Source organism: Nansenia antarctica, assembly GCF_963989245.1.
Source record: "Nansenia antarctica genome assembly, chromosome: 19".
NCBI lineage: Eukaryota > Metazoa > Chordata > Actinopteri > Argentiniformes > Microstomatidae > Nansenia > Nansenia antarctica.
Window position 1 is genome coordinate 406,184 of NC_137692.1, and position 22,500 is coordinate 428,683.

At 45.9% G+C, this 22,500-nt stretch overlaps 1 protein-coding gene across 1 annotated transcript in view; it reads left to right on the forward strand.

The window, feature by feature from the left end:
* drosha (drosha ribonuclease III) overlaps positions 1 to 22,500 on the forward strand; it is a gene marked incomplete at its 5' end in the record, with an annotated part of 108,881 nt that overhangs the window by 19,753 nt on the left and 66,628 nt on the right. Inside the window, 6 exon segments of the mRNA XM_080549273.1 lie at positions 2,606 to 2,694; positions 2,697 to 2,877; positions 3,119 to 3,179; positions 3,501 to 3,560; positions 5,359 to 5,458; positions 8,474 to 8,576. Coding sequence (XP_080405399.1) covers positions 2,606 to 2,694; positions 2,697 to 2,877; positions 3,119 to 3,179; positions 3,501 to 3,560; positions 5,359 to 5,458; positions 8,474 to 8,576 — 594 coding nt within the window.

A 22,500-nucleotide genomic window follows, 5' to 3' on the forward strand; every position in this document is an offset into this window, starting at 1 on the left:
TGCTATTTACACGCAACGACCACTAGTTGGCCGCTTGTAAATGAGTCTGCTTCCGACACAGAAAAACATCAAAATAGTGTTATACTAACTTATCCTGATTTTGAAAATGTAAGGATACTGGGTGGTAGAATGCACATATCTAGGAAAAGTCATGAAAGGAGGGTCCTGAAATTTGATCGAGTGCAAAGATAGAACGTTTTTTCTTTACTCACAGCTGTGGCTGACTCATGGCTGTTCTAGTGTTAAACTGAAACCTCGCACTGTGTGGAACCTTCCGCACACTGCAAACAGCTTTGATTATGAAAATCCCAAATTATTCAGTCAGTAACATCCACTTCCTGTCAATCTCCTTTTTCATGGTCAATTACTTCAAACCCCATGCAATGGCATTCTTCAGGATACCAAAGCATCTGTAATACCAGTGAACTCCCAGCAGGGCCGGAGCCCCAGAGCTCTCACACACTGTGCTGCCTCAAGCAATATTGGAGAGCTGTCACAGACTGCTACATTACAAATCAATGTGCTGTATTCATACATAAAAGGGAGGGACGTACATCTGGCGTATTACTTACGAACTCAAGGCTCTTCTTGTGTGTGTGTGCGTGTGCGCGTGTGCGCCTGTGCGTGTGCGTGTGTGTGTGTGTGTGTGCGTGTGTGTGTGAGTGTGTGAGAGTGACTGGCTCCTGTTTTCAGCCCCAAGCCATGAGCGTGTCTTTGAGGCGCCCCCTTTTGAATGATTGAACAGCCCGTCTCAGGGGACGGCCATGGAAAACCCCCCAGAAAAAAGTGTTTGATCACTACCCGTCTGTCTGAGACCGCCAACGAACCGCCACGGACCACCTGGCTATGCGCAATCTGAGCCATAGAAGGGTTAACGTCTCTGTGTGTGTGTAAAGTGTCCGTCAGTGGCTCTGTCGAGTGCTGACTGCGGTTCAATACCAGCGGGGCTGAAAGGGTCTGGACTTGGCAGTTGAACCACTCCGCCCCCACACCCCTCAGCAGTGGGACTCCCAGCTCAGCGTACCTCCCCTGGTGTGATCAGGCCCAGCTCAGCGTACCTCCCCTGGTGTGATCAGGCCATGTGCAGCAACCAAGTCAACAACACCAGGACCACGGGAGCTCCACTGCTGCAGTTCCCTCTGTTGGCCTGCAGGGGTGCACTAGCCCTGGAAGAGTTTGGTTTGAGGGATACCTGTTAAAGATTTAGTGGGGTTGGAGACATACAAGGATCTTTTCAGACCTCTTGTCCCTTTCCCTTCTCTTCCATCCCCCCCCCCTCCCCCCTCCCCCCCAACCCTCCCCCCTCCCCCATCCCCCAACCCTCCCTTGACCCACGCTGACAAAATCTGAGAAAGCCCAGAGGGTCTCAATAATTCAGCTGTACAACTCCACCGCTCCCCCTCAGATCATCTGTGTGTGTGTGTGTGTGTGTATGTGCGTGTGCGTGTGCGTGTGTGTGTGCGTGTGTGTGTGTGTGTGTGTGTGTGTGTGTGTGCGTGTGTACACGTGTTGGTGCACCAAAACATACTGTACTAGTGGCAAGTACAGTAAAAAAAAACATTCATATTTCTATCTATTTAATTTCCAGGTTAATGGCATGCCTGTTGCCTGGGCATGAATGAATTGTGAAAGTAGAGTCTTTGCATTGATCAGGATGAGGCCAGATAACATTTGGCTTACCAGGGTGTGTGAATAAGTAAGTAACGTTGGCTTACCAGGGTGTGTGAATGAGTAAGTAACGTTGGCTTACCAGGGGGTGTGAATTAGTAAGTAACGTTGGCTTACCAGGGTGTGTGAATGAGTAAGTAACGTTGGCTTACCAGGGTGTGTGAATGAGTAAGTAACGTTGGCTTACCAGGGTGTGTGAATGAGTAAGTAACGTTGGCTTACCAGGGTATGTGAATGAGTAAGTAACGTTGCCTCATGTCAGTCTCTCCTCTGACAGATCATTCTCCCAGGTAGCCAGAGGCTGTTGTGCAGCAGATGATGCAGTGATCAGCAAATCCAAATCCATACGTTATGCAATCATAATGTTGACAGCTCAAGTCACAGAAGCCAATCTGTCTGAAAGCCAGGGCGTTATACGTTCATATACGTTGATTAAGAACACCAAACTGTGCAGAGTGTTTGTCTGTGCAGCAGTGGATGTGTCTGACATTGCACCATTCTGCTGCACTGGAGTAACAGTTGCTTGTACAAACCTGTCAGACTACAGGATTCTGCACTGATTGATTTATGCTTGTATAATGTCAAATAGCTCTTTAAAAAGCTGTATCCTTGACGTAACACAAATATAGTTTATGTCGAATTTGTTTCTGTTCAAGGATACAAAGTATCTGGACCAATGCTAAATAATATGAAATCTTTCTTAACATGTTATATATATATATATATATATATATATCTCATTGGAGCTTGAAATTGATTTTTAAGTTGCCTGAAAGAAAACATGCATTTGAAAAGCAAGCTTAGTGGCGAGATGGATAGTTTTTTGCTGAGAGTACATTCTTCTAATGGAAGATTGAGAGATGCTGGACATGTCCGACTGAGCGCCGTCTTTTTCCGCTTTTCCCCTCAGAGAAGCTCAGGAGGATGTTCAACTCAGACAGCCTCCCCGCCTCTTGGGCTTTAGTTTGTTTACGTCACAATGTACATTGTACATTGCTTAACTGTTCATTGCTTAATTTCCAATGCGACTGACTGGCCTCCCCTCTTGCACCCCCCCCCCCCCCCTCCAGCTGGCTATGACTCACCCCAGCCACCACCTCAACTTCGGGATGAACCCTGACCACGCCCGCAACTCCTTGTCCAACTGTGGCATCCGCCAACCGAAGTACGGAGACAGGAAGGTCCACCACATGTACATGAGAAAGAAGGGTGAGTACCCCCCCTCTCTCTCTCTGACTAGTACCCCCTCTCTCTCTCTCTGACTAGTACCCCTCTCTCTCTCTCTGACTAGTACCCCTCTCTCTCTCTCTCTGACCAGCTACCCAAACAGCACTGGTATAAACCACCTAGCACTAGCAAATCACAATGACCTCGTTTCTTCCCACATTGGAAGTGATTCATTCCTATCTTTTGTTTTCCTGTAATAACTAACTTCTCTCTGCATTGCCAGGAATCAACACCTTGATCAACATCATGTCTCGCCTTGGGCAGGATGACCCCTCCCCTTCTAGGTATATTCCTTATTCTCAATTATGCAAACATGCTTAAATATACCTAATAATAACTATTTGTGAAAGGAAAAGGACAGTCCAGAATAAATAACGTATATTATTTTCTATTTTCAGGTCCCTGTTATTGAATTACTGCAGCAGTTTTTTGTTTTTTTTATAGATGGTGTGATTCAGTGAACAGCCTATTAAACATCTCTCTCTCTCGCTCTCGCTCTCTCGCTCTCTCTCTCTCTCTCTCTGTCTCTCTCTCTCACGCGCTCTCTCTCTCTCTCTCTGTCTCTCTCTCTCTCTCGTGCGCTCTCTCTCTCTCTCTCTCTTTAGGATCAATCACAATGAGAGACTGGAGTTCCTTGGCGATGCCGTGGTGGAGTTTCTCACCAGGTGAGATCTCGCTGGCGCCCGTCTGACTGACGCCTCGCCTTATGGAACATGACATGAACACCCGCCTTCTCTCCCTATCCAGTCCCGATCTCTCCCCCCTCCTCCCCCATTCAAAGCTGTGATCCCTCTCTCTCCCCTCCTCCCCCTTTCAAAGCGGTGGTTTACTGGTGATAGGGATGTGATTTCTGCCGTTCCCTTGATTTTTTGCCGTTTCCCAGAAATGTTCCATGACAACTCGCAATTAGCTGTCTGCAATGCTGCCTGTATTATTGGCTCCCAGGTGAGAGTGGACCGCCACTTACCTCACTGTGGCGCTAATTACATGTAGCTATTATTACACGACGCTATTCGTACTCCCAGACACGACCTCCACCAGCTAGAGATGGAGAGAGAAACGCCTGGGCTTGTCAGTCGCTACCAGAGTCACACACGCCTCAGTGGTAGAGGGGAGCTCAGGGTCCCCCTGTTTCAAAAATAAAAACATAACCATAACTATGAGATGTTCCAAATGGATTTCTGTTTCGGACTGTTTATTCACACGAGCGAGACATTTCAACCTGGCATCTGTCAATCACCTGAAATAGAGATGGCGGAGGGCAGCCAGGGTTGGACTGGAACACGAGTGGACGTCCAGGGTGGATAAAGGAGTAGGTTTCAGCTTTTAACCGAGCGGATGGAGAGTTTAGCCCGGGAGAGGGTGAAATGCAGTTCCTTTGGACTTCCGACACTCTTCTGATGTTCAGCGTCCAGCGGGACACTCCCGGCCCACGCTCCGGCCGTGAATAATTGATCAGCCTCTTGCCCAAGTTAACTCGTGTAGCAAAATCCTACTAACCACCCTGGCTCCCCAAAACCTCCCCTGGAAGGCTCTCTCCCTGCTCTCCCGTCCACTGGACAGAACATGTTTACATGTGAATAACACTGGGACAGGAAGTAGAATATTGTAGAAGAGCAAGCTACTGCTGAATTGAAATGAGCGTCATTATTCACAGGCAGGTGCCATTTTTTATACGTGGCGTTTTTTAGATTTGCTAAGTACTGCACAGTCACGGAAAAACAGATTTAATTCCCCCGGAAAGTTCCAGGCCTACTGTAACACTGACTTGCCCCAATGTACTTGATGTCCTACCTCCTGTCTGCTCTGCTCGGCTCTGCTCATCATCTCCTCGTTGTCTGCACTTCCTACTTCTAAACTCACACACGCACACTTACTCACCACCCTTACACTGCCCAGGAAGATTAAGGAAGCAAAAAAGATTTTCTGAAACTCTTTCAGACATGTCAAATGTGTCCCTCGACCCACTGAGGATCATGTCCTTTCATTGTTAGATGCTGATTTATAAATATTTTTATATGATTTATATATGGATATTTCTCCTCATGGCTATCCAACACTGTCATTCTAGAATAACCCACCTGCACCACTGGCATTCTACACATTTCTAAAAATTATTTGAATATGACGAGTCAATATTTATTCATTCTAAGTGTTTTGTTATTGCAGTAAAATCACATCCTACCCTGGCGAATCGACCTTGCATGAAACCACCACCTGCTTTCTCAATTAGCGTTTACTACAACTGACTGATTTAAATGGCTTGGTTGAAATGAAATGAAGTCAAATGACAGTGTATCAGACGTTTCAGCGTCTTTGAGCCTCGGAAAAGCGCTATATAAATTTAATGAATTATTATTATTATTATCACAGAGACTGTGGACTGTAATAAGAATGGAAGCATCTCCCAACTGCTGATGGCCATTTTGGATCTAACGTGCGTCTGTGATCCTGTATCCATAGTGTTCATCTGTACTACCTGTTCCCCTGTCTGGAAGAAGGAGGCCTGGCTACCTACAGGACGGCCATTGTGCAGAACCAGCACCTGGCTATGTTGGCTAAGGTGAGGCGTGACTCTGGGCTCTCAGGCTGATATTGGTACCTAGCAGAGGCTTCACAAACACGGAAACCTGTTTTATTGTTTCTGTCTTCCTGTTCCAACCCTCTTGTGAGGGTACACATGAGAGAGGAGTGATTGTGTGTGTGTCTCTCTCTCTCTCTCTCTCATCCCTCTTTTCTTTTTTCCCCTCCCAGGTTTGTAATTGGAGTTAAAAGGTTGTTGTTTCTGGAGGTCTAGACTAGTGTTGCATGCTCCCCGGGGGCCTCTGGAGATCTCTCTAAAATGTACTCCAGTTCCCCTCCTGGCCCTCTCTCTGGCGGCAGCTTCTTGCCAAACACACTACCACACTGGCACACTTGTGAAGAACACTGCAATAATCGTCCCATGATGTGGAGAAAGCAATTAAAAACGTTAATCTTTCATGTTGCTCCCCGCTGAATACAAAGATGCAGCTGTCTGGGTTTGTAAGCCGACACTTCACTTGCAAGAGTCTCGCAAGTCGAAATTCCCGGGAAGTTACAGTTTATTTGAAAATATCGTCAGCAATTTGTCATCGTAATTAGTTGCCGTTCTGCCGTTTTGCTCTGTATTGCTGTTATTTAAGTTAGACGGTAATACGTTGTACTATCTATACTGTAGAATCCACGGACAAGACGGTAGATTGTGTAAAGATAAAACTGAACACGTCATTTATTGGGATATGGTGGTGAGCGTTTTAGATCAGGGGGTTGACATGGTGTGGGAGAGGTGTGCCAGAGAGAGGCTTTACTGCGCTCGGTCTGTCCAGACAGACAGAATGAAGGTCACCACTGGTTTTCTGCACAATCATATTTTATGGGATTATCTCTCTCTCTCTCTCTCTCTCTCTCTCTCTCTCTCTCTCTCTCTCTCTCTCTCTCTCTCTCTCTCTCTCTCTCTCTCTCTCTCTCTCTCTCCCTCTCCCTCTCCCTCTCCCTCTCCCTCTCCCTCTCCCTCTCCCTCTCTCTCTCTCTCTCTCTCTCTCTCAGCCTGTGCTGCTGTCAGTGTGTGTGCTGGATCCTTCCTCTCTGACAGCTTACAGCCCAGCGGCACAGCTGGACAACACATGGTCACATCTGTCAGTGCTCCAAAATGGAGCCCCTCTCTAGCCCCGTTCACACACAGTTCCCTGTCAATTCCATGGAATCCCGACCCGGGTCTGTCATTTGCACCGTTCACACATGACCGAATTGTCCGACAATTCCCGGGTTGCTCCCTTTCACACATGTCAGTGATTCCCTGGTTGCGCGATCTACTAGAACTGGAGCGGGACGGGTGCGTGGGACTGCCATGTACCATATATCTGCCATATCATACCGTTTTATATTGAAAAATATGATGATAAATACATGTGGGACGGAGGTATGATAGATGTGTGGTGCGGTCCCGCGCGCCTGTCTCGTTCCAGCGAGTCAGCTCGTGTTACGAGTGCTTACCATCACTAAGTGCGCTCGCCAACTAAAGCACTTGATTACCGTTGATATAAACATACCATACTAATAAGCAAGTATGGGAGAACTTGGTGATAAGCATAATACGAGTTGACTAGATTATGAGCTCTGCGCTGCGGGCAATGCGCGATGCAGAATCTATGAAAGGGGCTTTTGAGTTCTGATGCAGACACACTTTTTCATTTCCCAGAGTTTGGGGCCTTTTCCTGTTGTCGTCCCCCCCCCCCCCCACACCCTTTCTCATTCCTCAGTTATGTAATGTTATACTAATGTTTAATATTATTATTATTATTATTATTATTATTATTATTATTATTATTATACAAGAGGGATTATCTTCTTTGCTGGGCCTTATTCTCACTTGAGATACTAGCTGTGTTGCATATGTGACGCAGTCTGGTGAAATGTGCAACCAGAAGGCAAAGTCATTTTTCAGTTTTTTACATGTGCATAAACTACAGACTGTAAGCTTTCGAATGAGGTGTCATCATACATTGAAATCTGAGAAAAATGTAACACGACAGGCGTATTTGAATGTTGGTTCACCTCAAACACTGAATGAGAGAAAAGTGACTCTAAATGCAGCCACAGCTACGAACGCTGCTAACAGCTAGCGGCTAACAAAACATCGCTACGAAGGTCTAAACTGTATTTTAATAACATCACAACATGCTGGGAGAACATGGACATGCTAAAAACACATACCTACACAACAAGATGAACACACAGTTCTTGCTTTAGAACACGAGCTAAAACGAAAGTATGTTTACAAGTCAAGTCTCCCTTACCGGTAGCCTCCGGCAAATGAGAATAGTGAATCCAATGTACAAATTATTATTATTAAATACAAATTAAGTATTTAGTGATCGTTAAACTGTTGTTTATTATATTGAGTGGGAACTTAAACCCTATAACGCCTGAACCATGAAATACTTGGAGGAAATTTTTCATTTTTCGAATTCTGTCAATTTGGACTATGTATGTATTTATTAATTTGTTCAGTATTTTCATGAATGGGTTTACATAGGACCTGAGACCTTAATACCTGCAGTAACACATTTGATACGCATTTTCTGACACGATTTTTACTATAAAATACATAATGGAATATAAAGTCATTATATGATATTTGCTTCAAACAACTATATACTCGTGTTAACTTAACCGTTGCTAAAATAGCAAATATTGGGGACAGACAACATTCTGGGCTTGTTTAGCAAATGTTCTAAATTTGTTTAATCGCATTGCATCGTGAAAATGCACAGCTTATCCTCATAAGCATGTTGTATGCAATTAGATGGCAGAATGGATATCTTATCTGCCATCCGGTGGATTTTCCGGATTTTGCGTTCAACTTTTCACCCATTTTGAGGTCCGACAAAAAAAAATACGAAAACGTATCATATATAATATGATATATATTTAACCCTGCGTTATAGGGTTAAAACTTGGCGTTTTAACAAAAAGTTGGTGTTATGAAATAAGACGAAAAATAGATATACGTTTCACTTTCACTTTTTGACACGTTTGCATGTTTTTGTTTGGACAGAAGCTGGAGCTGGATCGCTTCATGCTGTATGCTCACGGACCAGACCTGTGCAGGGAGTCTGACCTGCGCCACGCCATGGCCAACTGCTTTGAGGCCCTCATAGGTGAGCCGCCTGATAGGCCAACACTTAACATACATGATGATGGTGTTGATGAGCTCATCCACATTGCAAAAACACACCTCTGCTTCCTTACCCTGAAAAAAGGATCACTTGTTCTGTTTATCTAGGCACTGTAACTAACAGCTAGTAGTTCCGACCAAGTCATTTGATTGGACAAGAGGCATTCCATGAGTGCCGATATACAGTATAACAGCACTGATATACAGTATAACAGCACTGGGACTTTTAACTATATATCACTCCGCCGTACTCCGTGGTGTGATTCTTTTCATCTAAAGTGAAAGTAGCAGAATGATATGTGTGAACACCATACAACATCATATTAATACGTCAGTTGTAGTGAATCGATAAGCGGGACAGATAAGACGAATAAGTAAGTTCATAAAATGGCTACAAAAAAACGTAAAGTTGATATTGAAAATCGCAGATTGGACTGATCAATTTTGCTTCATTCTACCTGGACATGACAATGGTAGCTAGCATCAAACGCTATTTTGAAGGAAAACAGCGTCAATGAAAGATTCCCACCAGAATTAGATATCAGAAAGCAGAAAATAGCTAGCTTAAACTCTGCTTCTGACCACTCTGTTATAGCTATTCATAAAACTCTCTGTTATAGATATTCATAAAACACTGTTATAGATATTCATAAAACACTGTTATAGATATTCATAAAACACTGTTATAGATGTTCATAAAACACTGTTATAGATGTTCATAAAACTCTCTGTTATAGATGTTCATAAAACACTGTTATAGATATTCATAAAACACTGTTATAGATGTTCATAAAACACTGTTATAGATGTTCATAAAACACTGTTATAGATGTTCATAAAACACTGTTATAGATTTTCTTAAAACACTGTTATAGATATTCACAAAACACTCTGTTATAGATATTCATAAAACAGCGACTGCTCAAGACCAGTGCCTTCACATAGCAACAACATCTTGACCAGTGCCTTCACATAGCAACAACATATTGACCAGTGCCTTCACATTCGGTTGTTAAGTCGTGAAAAAATATATTTTGAAATTATTATCAGAGGGAAATATTAAAATCGCACACTCTCCATGCAATTAAAACATATTTTATTATAAAAGAAACATGTTTAGTGTGCAGCAAATTATAATACCTGCAACATATCTACACAGAAACAAATGCTTTTCTAGAGTAGGTGTTCCCTATTGTTAAAGAGATGAGGCTACGTGGTGTCTGGAGGTACAATGGAGACTACACTACACCAGAGGTTCCCAAAGTGGGTGCCGCCAAATCTGCTCGTAAAAAAAAAAAAAAAAAAAAAAAATGAAACAAGTATAATATACAATTATAATAATAATACATGAATAAACGTTTGTTTATTACATGTGCAATGGAGTTCATAAGCAAATAAAATATATATTTCTCAGATTTGAAAGATATTAATTTACTAACTAGGCCTACTAGTTACTAACTAACTACTCCTCACTGAAGTCTTGGACCAAGCGGTGAAAATGGTTAATTATGTAAAATCACGCCCGCTGAAGTCACGGCTGTTCAGCACATTGTGCAATGAGATGGGGTCCGAGCATGAGGGGCTCTTATTACACACAGAGGTCCGCTGGCTGTCGCGGGGCAAGGTGTTATCCCGTGTCTATGAGCTCCGAGATGAACTGATCACTTTTGTCAGTGAGCACGACTTGCCATACAAAGAACAATTGGAAGATGAATCGTGGTGGATTAAGCTTGCTTATCTGGCAGATATTTTCAGCCACCTTAATGACCTCAACATAAAAATGCAAGGGAAGGCTGAGAATATCTTGACAGCGACAGACAAACTGAACGGATTCCGATCCAAATTGAGACGGTGGCAAGATGGGGTGGCCAAGAAAAACATTGAAATGTTTACGTTGACGGCCAATGACGCAGCACACAAGTCAGCGTCTTTCTTGAATCTGATCGCTGCGCACCTACGTATGCTGGAGGAGAGATTTGAGTCCTATTTCCCTCCAATGAACGAAGACTTTGACTGGCTCCGGGATCCGTTCAACCCCCTCTCATCAGCATCAGCCGCTAGTTTGAGCAGCAAAGCTCAAGATGAACTGGCAGAGCTCATTATGGACCGCACACTGAAGCTCAAACATGGTGAGCTAGGTTTGGATAGGTTTTGACTGCTTGTGGGACATGAATATCCATCTCTCTCAGAGAGCGCCATCAAGGTGCTTTTACCCTTCCCAACCTCCTACTTGTGCGAGCTGGCTTTTTCTTCTCTAGCATACGTCAAGAACAAGACACGCACGCGACTGTCAGTGGAACAGGACCTGCGTGTCGCGCTGTCCACTATCTCTCCCCGCATAAAGAGACTCTGCTCCCAAAAGCAGGCGCATGTGTCCCACTAATGCGCACAACATATTTCTTTGTTTTGTATTTCTCTCAATTTTTACAATTCTGTCATGATTATTATTGTTAAATTATTATAGTTGTGAGTTACCCGTTTGGTTCAGAAGATGTGAAATAATAATCTCAGAATGAGCATTGAAATGAGAATTACATTTTAAGGCATTATTTTAAGCCCCCCAAAAAAGCATTGTTCCATTGATTGATTATACAGGCCTTTGATATTTTATTTGTGTGAAGAATTCCCTCTGAGTCTCCTCCCATATTGTACAATCCTTGAGGGCCACAATTTTATTTAATTTAGCGATAGTTTGACTGACCTATGCATTCTTGCCCATCCATTACAGTTCATTTATGACTTTTATTATCTTGTTAAAATTCATTGGGGCAATACTTATGTATTATATATAAACACACATTTTCAAACCAATTCATCGTGTATTGTTTTTAGTTTAAGCTCCGAGGCATTTTTAAAATCTTCGTAGAGTTGGGGTGCCTTGGAGAAGGGGGAAAGCTTCAGGGGTGCCTTGGTTAAAAAAAGTTTGGGAACCTCTGCACTACACAGCCGCCCACCTCCCCCTACTGGCGGCAACCGGTACCAGTGGATCACAGCGTGCAAATGGAAGACAAAAGAGCAAACATCAGTTGAATGAATGTTCCCATAACTGACTGATCATATTTCTTGTTTACTGGTATTTCCGTAAGTCATTAAGAATATTGGTAGGCTATGAATGTAACTCAGTTATTCATCTGAACACATTTCAACCTTGTCACACCATAAGAGTGTTTGGATGGGGCTGGAGGTTGTGTGGCCCACGGTTTCCCAGTGCATTTTAAAACTGGCCCGCTATAAAGCTGCGTGCCTTGTGTAATTGTGACGGTGAAGATTGTATTTATTCTTTTTTTTATTTTTTAAGTAATTTTTTCTGAGTGGGGCAGTCCCACTCATATTTGTCATTTTTATTGACAGATACAGTGAAGTTTAGACAGGAAGGATGGGTGAGAGAGAGAGGAGGGATGACATGCAGGATATGTCCCCGGCCGGAATCGAACCAGGGACCCTGCGGTTACATGGTCAGCGCTTAACCCGCTACGCCACCTAAGCGGCCCAAGATTGTATTTTTTGGCCACAGCTGCCGTTTCCTTTCAGAAGAAGCAGACGGGTTGAGCATTACTGAGAGTTGGCCAGATGAAGGCTGTGTCTTTGTCAGTCCGTTCTTCATTAAAGCTGCCATTCTCCACCTCAACGTTACACTCCAGGTTCTTTGAGAGTGACATTTATTTATATATATATATACTATATATTTATTATATATATGTTTTAAAGTCCAGCCCCCACAGTGTATGCTTAGAAACATTCTGGCCCTTGGACAATTGGAGACCCCTGCCCAAGAGCATCTCTCTCCCTATCCCCCCCCCCCCCCCCCCCCACACACACACACACACACAAGCTATTCATCTCACTAGCTTTTCGCAAGTGTATTACGTGCTGCACTAACCCCCCCCCCCCACACACACACACACAAACAAACAAACACACACACACAAACACACACTCAAACACACACACAACCTAATCTCTCTGTGGGGACAGTCTCCTCTCTCTCCCCGTGGGCGGTGCGGAGCTAAGCCGCGGTCCTGCAGAGCCGCGGTCCTGCAGAGCCGTTCCCCATCTTATCACCATCTTGATTGAACCAATTCAGCCGTTCCTCAACTCCCCTGATGGGAGATGAGGAGAGAGGGTGACTTTAAAGAGATCTGACTCCCCTCCCCCCCCCCACCCCCCCCAAAAAGGGGAAAGAGAGACGAATGCTGAAAAAAGTGCTGACTTGCATCATCGTGCCCCCCCCCGGCCCCGGGGCCCCTGTACTTGTTACCGGTTCATTATCGTCCGAGACGACGTGGTAATCTATTCAGTCCCGTGGTTGTCGCGGCCTCATCACCGAGGGCAACCGAGCGCAGCAACCAACCGCCACGCCAGGCGTCGTCGTCTGTCTCTACCTCTCATTGCCTCTCTCGTTCTCTTTCTCTCTCGTTCTCTTTCTCTCTCTGTCTATTTCTTTCTCTCTCTCTCTCCCTCTCCCTCTCTCTCTCTCTCTCTCTCTCTCTCTCTCTCTCTCTCTCTCTCTCTCTCTCTCTCTCTTTGCAAATTCAATTGAATAAAAGTAGTGAATAAACAGCTCCAGTACTACAGAGGACCCTGTGAAGAAACTGCTGTCAGAGCGTTGCCTCCAGTGATGGTTATGGATCGAGACCTCAAAATAGGCCTCACACACACACACACACACACACACACACACACACACACACACACACACACACACACACACACATGCACTGAGACGCTTGCTGACAAGGGTGTACGCACACACACTAGCACACTCGCGCACACACATACGCACACACACACACACACACACACACATGCACTGAGACGCTTGCTGACAAGGGTGTACGCACACACACTAGCACACTCGCGCACACACATACGCACGCACAAACACATACACACACACACACACACACACACACACACACACACACACTTAATCGCTTACGTTGAAATTGCTTGTCTTGATGTTCTTTCTCCTTTTTTGACACTTTTGTCGTCTTCATTTCTGTTTTAGCTGGAAGGGCTTCTTTAAGACCCCCTTGTCTAGCTGTCTGTCTCCCCCCTCCCTCCCCCTTCTCTACCATCTCTCTCTTTCCTCTGTCTCTCATTGTCTCTCATTCCTTCTGTGATGTATAGTTTTGACATTATGAGGTGAATAGCATGTCATGCAGATGAGGTGTCATCCTGTCACTGTCCGCATTCCTTCTCTCTTTCTTTCTCTCTCTGTCTGTTTTACTAACTGAGCCTTCCCTCTCTCAAAGACCCATCCTGAGCCCTCACATGTGTGCAGAGACAGGTGCCAGCCAGGGCATATTGACTGGCATTCCAACCCAATACACACTTTAGCTTCCTGTGAAACAGACATCATCACACAGCTCCCCAGAAACATCCCAGAGCCACAGACAGAGATGGACAGACAGACAGACAGATCATTATTTTATTTTTTTTAGGTTTGTGCCTGCATTTTAGAATGTATTATTTTTACCCAGCTCTGATCTTTTGCATGCCCCTTTAATAGAAATCAGATATTTCTTTTTATAAACGCCTGCATCCTTTTTTTAAAAAGGTGATGAAATCTGACATGCATATTTATTTGAAAGGCTGGGAGATAGCTTTAAGGGTTTGCTATGTGTGTTTGTGACCCTTGTTTTATTTGTTTATGCGCCGCGGTGACCTTTAAACCTGGGCTCCGTCAGAAACGGCAGATAATCTCCTACTTTGCATGGGCAGACTCCTCTGTCTGCGGAATAGAGAGAGTGTCTCTATATCTGTTAACCCTCGGGCAGGGCCATTCTGTGGCAGTGGAGCGAGGTAGAGGGAGGGAGGGAGGGAGAAAGAAAGAAAGGAGGGAGAGGGAGGAGGACTGCAAAGCAAAGCATCTGCAATGCAAATAGGCGCCCTGCAACCCTGAATTATTCAAAATGTTGAATGGAAATCTAGCTTTCCTGATCCCTCGTCATTAACTTCTGCCAGAGTGGGCCATTCTCATTTGGGCTCTTTTGGCCTGTTCGCCTCACAGTCTGTCCTTTCTTCTCTCTACCTCTCTCTACCACAGTCTGTCCTTTCTTCTCTCTCTCTCTACCTCTCTCTCCAATCTTTAAAACCACTTTCTCGCTGCCTCTCTGGCGAGGCTGCGGTTTGCCTGCCCTCCCTCCCTCAGAGGTCCTCCTCGCTGATAAGACACCTCACTCCCTTCCTCTCCAGTCCTCTCCAGTCCTTTGAAAGGAAGAAGAATTGAAAAAGAAGAAAGAGGCCCCACTCTGTTTTATGGCCCTAATTTTTTTTGTACAGTTGATCTGTGGATTATATAGCGCCAGCAGCCATTGGGATACAGATGGGGAATCTTTGAAGGCCCATCTAAGCCCTCCCTATTAACAGACAAGACAGAAAGGACTGTCTTTCACTCACTGAATATCAGATGTTTGACACAACGCAGCTGGTGTATTCATTGAGTGAGCCCTGCTCCTTTGTTAATGACTCCAGCGGCAGCAGTGGAAGCGTTTGTTTTTGCCTTTTGTTTTTGCGTTGCACCGCCCTTAGTTTAAGACGGTAAGATGTTGTTGTAGGATGTAATCAGCAGCCTCTGTAGCGGTAGCAGAGTTTTCCTTTCATTCCCTTTTTTTGCCGTTAATGTGCCGGTGTTTGTGTCCGTCGGTTGCGGTCCAGACCAAACCGAGAGAGAACAGCTTTATTTATTATTTGATGGATTAGAGTCTGAGCATTTTTGAATAATTCATTTGAGGTTATTAATGTAACTGTCAGCCACTGATATTGCATGTGCCACGGACCGTTCTTTGGTCACCGAAAGGCCCTCGGAAAATTGCTATTTGGAAAGATAACTGTAGCAACAGTAGAACTCTTTCTCTGACGACATGCAAAAAGTGGATAATGCCATTACTGGCCTGGGTCTCTAGTGTTTGTAGAGTTTGCCCAGGCACGTCTAGCTGTGCTAGCCTCTGTGGCTGGGTGTTCAGCTGTGTGAGCTCAACAGGTCAGCTCTGTGCCGTGTGCAACTGCAGACCAATTTGGACAGGTCATGATGGTTCGCAAGATGCTTTCTCTGAGTTTTGATTTGAATTGCTGGCTGAGTTGGCTCGGTCTACTGGGTCCGTATGTACAGTGACTTAGCAGGCTGGTTGGACTGGCTGTGAAGCCTGAACGGTCTTGCTCAGTCTAGGCCTAATGATTGCTGCGTGTTGTGCGATTGATCGGACTGCTGCAGGGCATGCTATTCCTTGGACAGGCTTCTTGTCAAAGCGTTCTTGCTAGAATTAACCGAATATCTTCCTTCTTCATCCACAGGCCCTTTGATTCACACCAGAGGTGTTACTGTGAGATGTGTAATACCTTCTCCATTCCCCAGAGGATCCACCCTCTCCCCCTCCTTCCTTCAACATGTTTGATAAATGCAATAAGAAGCAAAACTATTTTAGTCTTCACTTTTGGACCTCTTCTTACTGTAACTTTCTGAGTCAGGGGATGGATCATGACAACCTCAAGAAAAAACCCCAGCCTAGAAGCATAAGATATACCAGTAGATGAATAGTAGTGAATATGAAAGATGTGTGAAAGACAGAGGTGGGAGTTTTACCCTCCAGCTGGTCTCCAGAGGGAAGATCTGCTGTGTAGGAGGATTAGGGTAGTGGTTGACTTATGGTCAAACCACGCATTGTCTGCCAATTCTTAAGGGAAATATGTCCTTTAAGGAACCCCACCCCTCTCTACGGTCCACCTGCAGTGCACCTATGAGATGTTTCACTATAATGCCTATAATGCTGTAAGGGGTTTCAACATAAATAGTGTGTGTCTGTGTGTGTGTGTGTGTGTGTCTGTGTGTGTGTGTGGTAAAAGGCCTGTTAGCCATCTGAAAACGTTTTCCTCGCCAGATGATGAGTCCTCCATATCTGTGTTTGATGTCGTCTATAAAAGCAGTTTGAGCATTTATGCTCACAACCACAGAAGGCCCCATCTGAAATGTCTTATTTATGCACATAAAGAAAGGAACTACACGATTGTATAACCTATTTGCCAGGTGGTTATTGCTTTGGAAATTGAATGAACCTTCGCAAGTGTGATGCAGGCTGACGTTACATAAAACTTAAAGACAAAGATTGTCCCGCATCAATGTTAATGAAACTCTGCAAGAACAGAAATACAATAGTCATATTGGCGAGAAAATTATTTGTGTCTTCAAATATACATTATTGGCACCCCTGGTAAAGATGAGTAAAAAGGGTTATAAAAAAATAACCTTTTGGTGAACACTGAAACCCTTTTAAAAATCAAACCTTTAATTGAAGTAAATGTATTCTGTGAAAAGTAAGAAAATATAAATTGTTATGAACAAAATATACTGCAACTGATTTATTTTAATTTTTTTGCAGTGTTTTGGAAAATTACAAGCAGTAATCCATGACTTCCTGTTTCCCTGGGGTATAAATATGAGGTGACACAGAGGCCATTGATTGCACAGGTAGCTGGAATAACCTGCTGGGCATTGCTGCCTGACGCACCTCCTCCGGTGCCCATGGATCAGCTGCAGGGTTGTCAGCCAGGAACCACCATTCACCGACGTTTCGCTCCTTTAATCCTGTAACGTCTCCTGGCTGCGGAGCTGTAGTCTGGGTTAGATGTTCTTTGCCCAACACTTTTCCCTCCTCCTCAGCCACAGCCAAAAGCTGCCCTTCTCCGCCTCTTCAGCCAGCTCTTTCGTTGCCTTCTTGAGCTTTCCTCCTGTCACGCCTGTGTCCCTCAGTAGGCGTGTGGTTGACAGCCCCACAAAGCCTCGGCATCCAACCTCCACTGGGTAGATGGTGGTCCTCCAGCCAGCCTCCCTACACTCCGCAGCCAGATCTGAATACGTGTTCTTCTTCCGTTCGAAAGCGGCCTCAATCCCCTCCTCCCACGGTCCTGTGGGCTCGATGAGGAGTGCAGCTTTTGCCTTGGTGGACCACACCGCTATGTCAGGACGGAGAGATGTGATGGTGATTTCGCTGGGGAACTGGAGCTGCCTGCCAAGATCAACTCTCATGTTCCACTCCTGGTCAGAGGAAAAGAGCTTTGGCCTGGTGCTTCTTCTTCCTCCGCCCTCCCTGACAAAGTTGATGTGGTGTTCCGTTGTTGTTGAACATCCCCTGCTTTCCTGTCTGCGCCCCTCCAGCACCTTGGCTAGCTTTCTCAGGACCCGGTCATGGCGCCGTCTATAGCGCCCCTGCGAAAGCGCGATCTTACAGCCTGACAGAGGATGTGGCGGAGGGTAGCATTGGGAGTGTTGCAGAGTGGGCAGACTTCCTCATTTCCGAACCACTGGTGGAGGTTCCGAGGACAGGGAAGCGTGTCATAGGTTGACCTGATGAGGAACCCGAGCCTTGCTCGAGGCGTCTTCCACAAGTCTGACCAACTGATCTTTCGGTCGACAACCCCCCCTCCCAGGTTGTCCAACTTCCTTGTCGGCTCTGGGACACCGCCTTGATCTTTTAGCGTTCTTCCTCCATCCTTGTCACCTCTGACACCACCATCTCCTTTCTCTCTTTCCTGTTTGCCTTAGACCGTGGTGCCTCTCCCCAGTGGTGCCTCTCCCCAGCCTAGTCCTGCCTGGACCCTGCCGATTATTTCTTGGTGTTGCAGCCTACCAACTGCTCGGTCGACCTCGGCTTGGGCATCCCACTTCCGGCCAGTATGGACCTTGACGCCTGCGTTTCTCGCTGACTGGTCGGTTGACTCTCTCAGTTCCAGAAGCAGCCTGGTCTTTTCCTGCTTGTAGCCCCACACTGATGGATTGTAGTGGCAGCTGCAAGGCATTCTTCCAGAAGAGGCCCGTGTCAGAGAGGCACCTCGGTAGCCCCAGTCACTTTCGGATGAATTAATTGGCTTTCCCATCCATCTTGCCTGTTGTGGACGAGGGAATCGCACTCATTTTCAGCGGCCACATTATCCTCGTGTAGAGCGTGAACTGGTAGATCCACACCTTGTACTTCCCCGGAAGTTGGCTTTGATCGATCCTTGCGAGGCCTTCTGAGAGCTGCTTCAGTACAGCTCTCCCCATTTGCTTGTCGGAGAGCTCTGCTGTGTACGGTCTTCCCAGGCTTCTGATGGGATGCTCAGACAAAAGTGGGATTCTCTCGCCGCCTGCAACGGAGATTGTGCCGTCGTTTCTGACTCCCCTCCTGAGAGACAGGCTGCTTGATTTTCATTCTTGCCCAGGACATTAGCTCGTCCATCCTTTTCAGCAATCTGGATGTACATGGTGCTGTCTGAAGGAGGCTGGTGATGTCATCCATGTAGCCCCTCAGTGGTGGTAGCTTCTGTCTGGATGGTAGTTTGATCCCTCCCACAGTTTGTCTTGCTCCGATAAGGATGATTTCGAAGGCTGCCACAAACAGAATGGGAGAAATGGCACACCCACCCCATGGAGATTCCCACCTCTAACTGCTGCCACCCGGTGATGAAGTCCTGGAGGGTAAAGCACAACTGCAGATCCTCGAAATAGCTTGCTACCAAGCTCTTGATACCGGAGGGCATGTGGAAAAACTCCATGGCATAGCTGATCAGCTGATGTGGAACTGACCCATAGGCATTGGCGAGGTCGAGCCAGATGACATGCAGGTCCGTCTTCTCGCGCTTGGCCTTTTGGATCTGTTCCCAGATCATTGCAGAGTGTTCTACACAACCATACCTCCACCTCGTTTGCCTTTGGCCATTTGATCTGGCTTCTCCTGGCTGGTTCCTTTCTCTCGACTTGACTTGGCTCAGTTCTGAAGGGATTGGTGGGACCTTCTCCTTGGTGCTCACAGGGGGGCTCACCCTCCACCAGAGGGCCTTCTTCCTCGTCTACTTCCCTGCCTTCAGCAACATTGGGACCATCGCTACTGTGGTTTTTAACCCGGCTTTCGGTCCCTCTTGTCTGACCTGCAGTGCAAGGTTGCTTTTGGCCTTTCCCCCCACATTTTGCTTTCCCCTAGTGGATTCGCAGCCCCCTGAATGTGGTCACCTTCTCCCATCCACATTTCCGCATGATCTTCTTCTCATTGTCTGTTTCCATTGCAGTCGTTACCGTGTGATCTGTCCTCTTAGGCCCATCTTTCATCCCGCCTCTCGGAGGGCCTGCGGGTTGTTTCTTCTTTGTGGACTTCGTAGTTAGAGTTGGGTGTCACTCATCAAGAGAGACTAGTGGGTTGGGTAACTAGCCGCCCACTCCCGGTGCGGTCTTTCCCGCCGTCAGCCAGTCTTTCCCTTGATTGATACATCAGCATGGGAAAGCTAAGAGAACACAAATCAAATGAGGGAAAATGTGTTGAGCTTCATAAGTCAGGGAATGGCTGTAAAACAGCTACTCACCTGAACATGCCCATCTACCGTTAGGGCAATGCCCATATCTACCGTTAGGGCAGCACATATCTACCGTTAGGGCAGCCTATATCTACCGTTAGGGCAGCACATATCTACCGTTAGGGCAGCCTATATCTACCGTTAGGGCAATGCCCATATCTACCGTTAGGGCAGCACATATCTACCGTTAGGGCAGCCTATATCTACCGTTAGGGCAGCACATATCTACCGTTAGGGCAGCCTATATCTACCGTTAGGGCAGCCTATATCTACCGTTAGGGCAGCCTATATCTACCGTTAGGGCAGCCTATATCTACCGTTAGGGCAGCCTATATCTACCGTTAGGGCAGCCTATATCTACCGTTAGGGCAGCCTATATCTACCGTTAGGGCAGAACATATCTACCGTTAGGGCAGCACATATCTACCGTTAGGGCAGCACATATCTACCGTTAGGGCAATGCCCATATCTACCGTTAGGGCAATGCCCATATCTACCGTTAGGGCAATGCCCATATCTACCGTTAGGGCAGCCTATATCTACCGTTAGGGCAATGCCCATATCTACCGTTAGGGCAATGCCCATATCTACCGTTAGGGCAGAACATATCTACCGTTAGGGCAATGCCCATATCTACCGTTAGGGCAGCCCATATCTACCGTTAGGGCAGCACATATCTACCGTTAGGGCAGAACATATCTACCGTTAGGGCAATGCACATATCTACCGTTAGGGCAGAACATATCTACCGTTAGGGCAATGCCCATATCTACCGTTAGGGCAATGCCCATATCTACCGTTAGGGCAGCACATATCTACCGTTAGGGCAGCACATATCTACCGTTAGGGCAGCACATATCTACCGTTAGGGCAATGCCCATATCTACCGTTAGGGCAATGCCCATATCTACCGTTAGGGCAGCACATATCTACCGTTAGGGCAGAACATATCTACCGTTAGGGCAGCACATATCTACCGTTAGGGCAGCACATATCTACCGTTAGGGCAGCACATATCTACCATTAGGGCAGCACATATCTACCATTAGGGCAGCACATATCTACCGTTAGGGCAGCCTATATCTACCGTTAGGGCAGCACATATCTACCGTTAGGGCAGCACATATCTACCATTAGGGCAGCACATATCTACCATTAGGGCAGCACATATCTACCATTAGGGCAGCACACATCTACCATTAGGGCAATGCCCATATCTACCGTTAGGGCAGCACATATCTACCGTTAGGGCAATGCACATATCTACCGTTAGGGCAGAACATATCTACCGTTAGGGCAATGCCCATATCTACCGTTAGGGCAATGCCCATATCTACCGTTAGGGCAGCACATATCTACCGTTAGGGCAGCACATATCTACCGTTAGGGCAGCACATATCTACCGTTAGGGCAATGCCCATATCTACCGTTAGGGCAATGCCCATATCTACCGTTAGGGCAGCACATATCTACCGTTAGGGCAGAACATATCTACCGTTAGGGCAGCACATATCTACCGTTAGGGCAGCACATATCTACCGTTAGGGCAGCACATATCTACCATTAGGGCAGCACATATCTACCATTAGGGCAGCACATATCTACCGTTAGGGCAGCCTATATCTACCGTTAGGGCAGCACATATCTACCGTTAGGGCAGCACATATCTACCATTAGGGCAGCACACATCTACCATTAGGGCAGCACATATCTAATCCAGAGCAACTGGAACTGTTACAAACTTGCCTGGAAGAGGACCCACCTTTTTTTGCACCATGCACAGTGAGGTAAGAGAGGCAAACAAGTCCCCAAGGATCACCTTTCCAGCCTTTCCTGTCATTTCACCACACATGTAAGCACCTGGAGTATGTGAAACGCATGTAAGCACCTGGAGTATGTGAAACGCATGTAAGCACCTGGAGTATGTGAAACACATGTAAGCACCTGGAGTATGTTAAACACATGTAAGCACCTGGAGTATGTGAATGTAAGCACCTGGAGTATGTTAAACACATGTAAGCACCTGGAGTATGTGAAACGCATGTAAGCACCTGGAGTATGTGAAACACATGTAAGCACCTGGAGTATGTTAAACACATGTAAGCACCTGGAGTATGTGAATGTAAGCACCTGGAGTATGTTAAACACATGTAAGCACCTGGAGTATGTTAAACACATGTAAGCACCTGGAGTATGTTAAACACATGTAAGCACCTGGAGTATGTTAAACACATGTAAGCACCTGGAGTATGTGAAACGCATGTAAGCACCTGGAGTATGTGAAACACATGTAAGCACCTGGAGTATGTTAAACACATGTAAGCACCTGGAGTATGTTAAACACATGTAAGCACCTGGAGTATGTTAAACGCATGTAAGCACCTGGAGTATGTGAAACACATGTAAGCACCTGGAGTATGTTAAACACATGTAAGCACCTGGAGTATGTTAAACGCATGTAAGCACCTGGAGTATGTGAAACACATGTAAGCACCTGGAGTATGTGAAACGCATGTAAGCACCTGGAGTATGTGAAACGCATGTAAGCACCTGGAGTATGTGAAACACATGTAAGCACCTGGAGT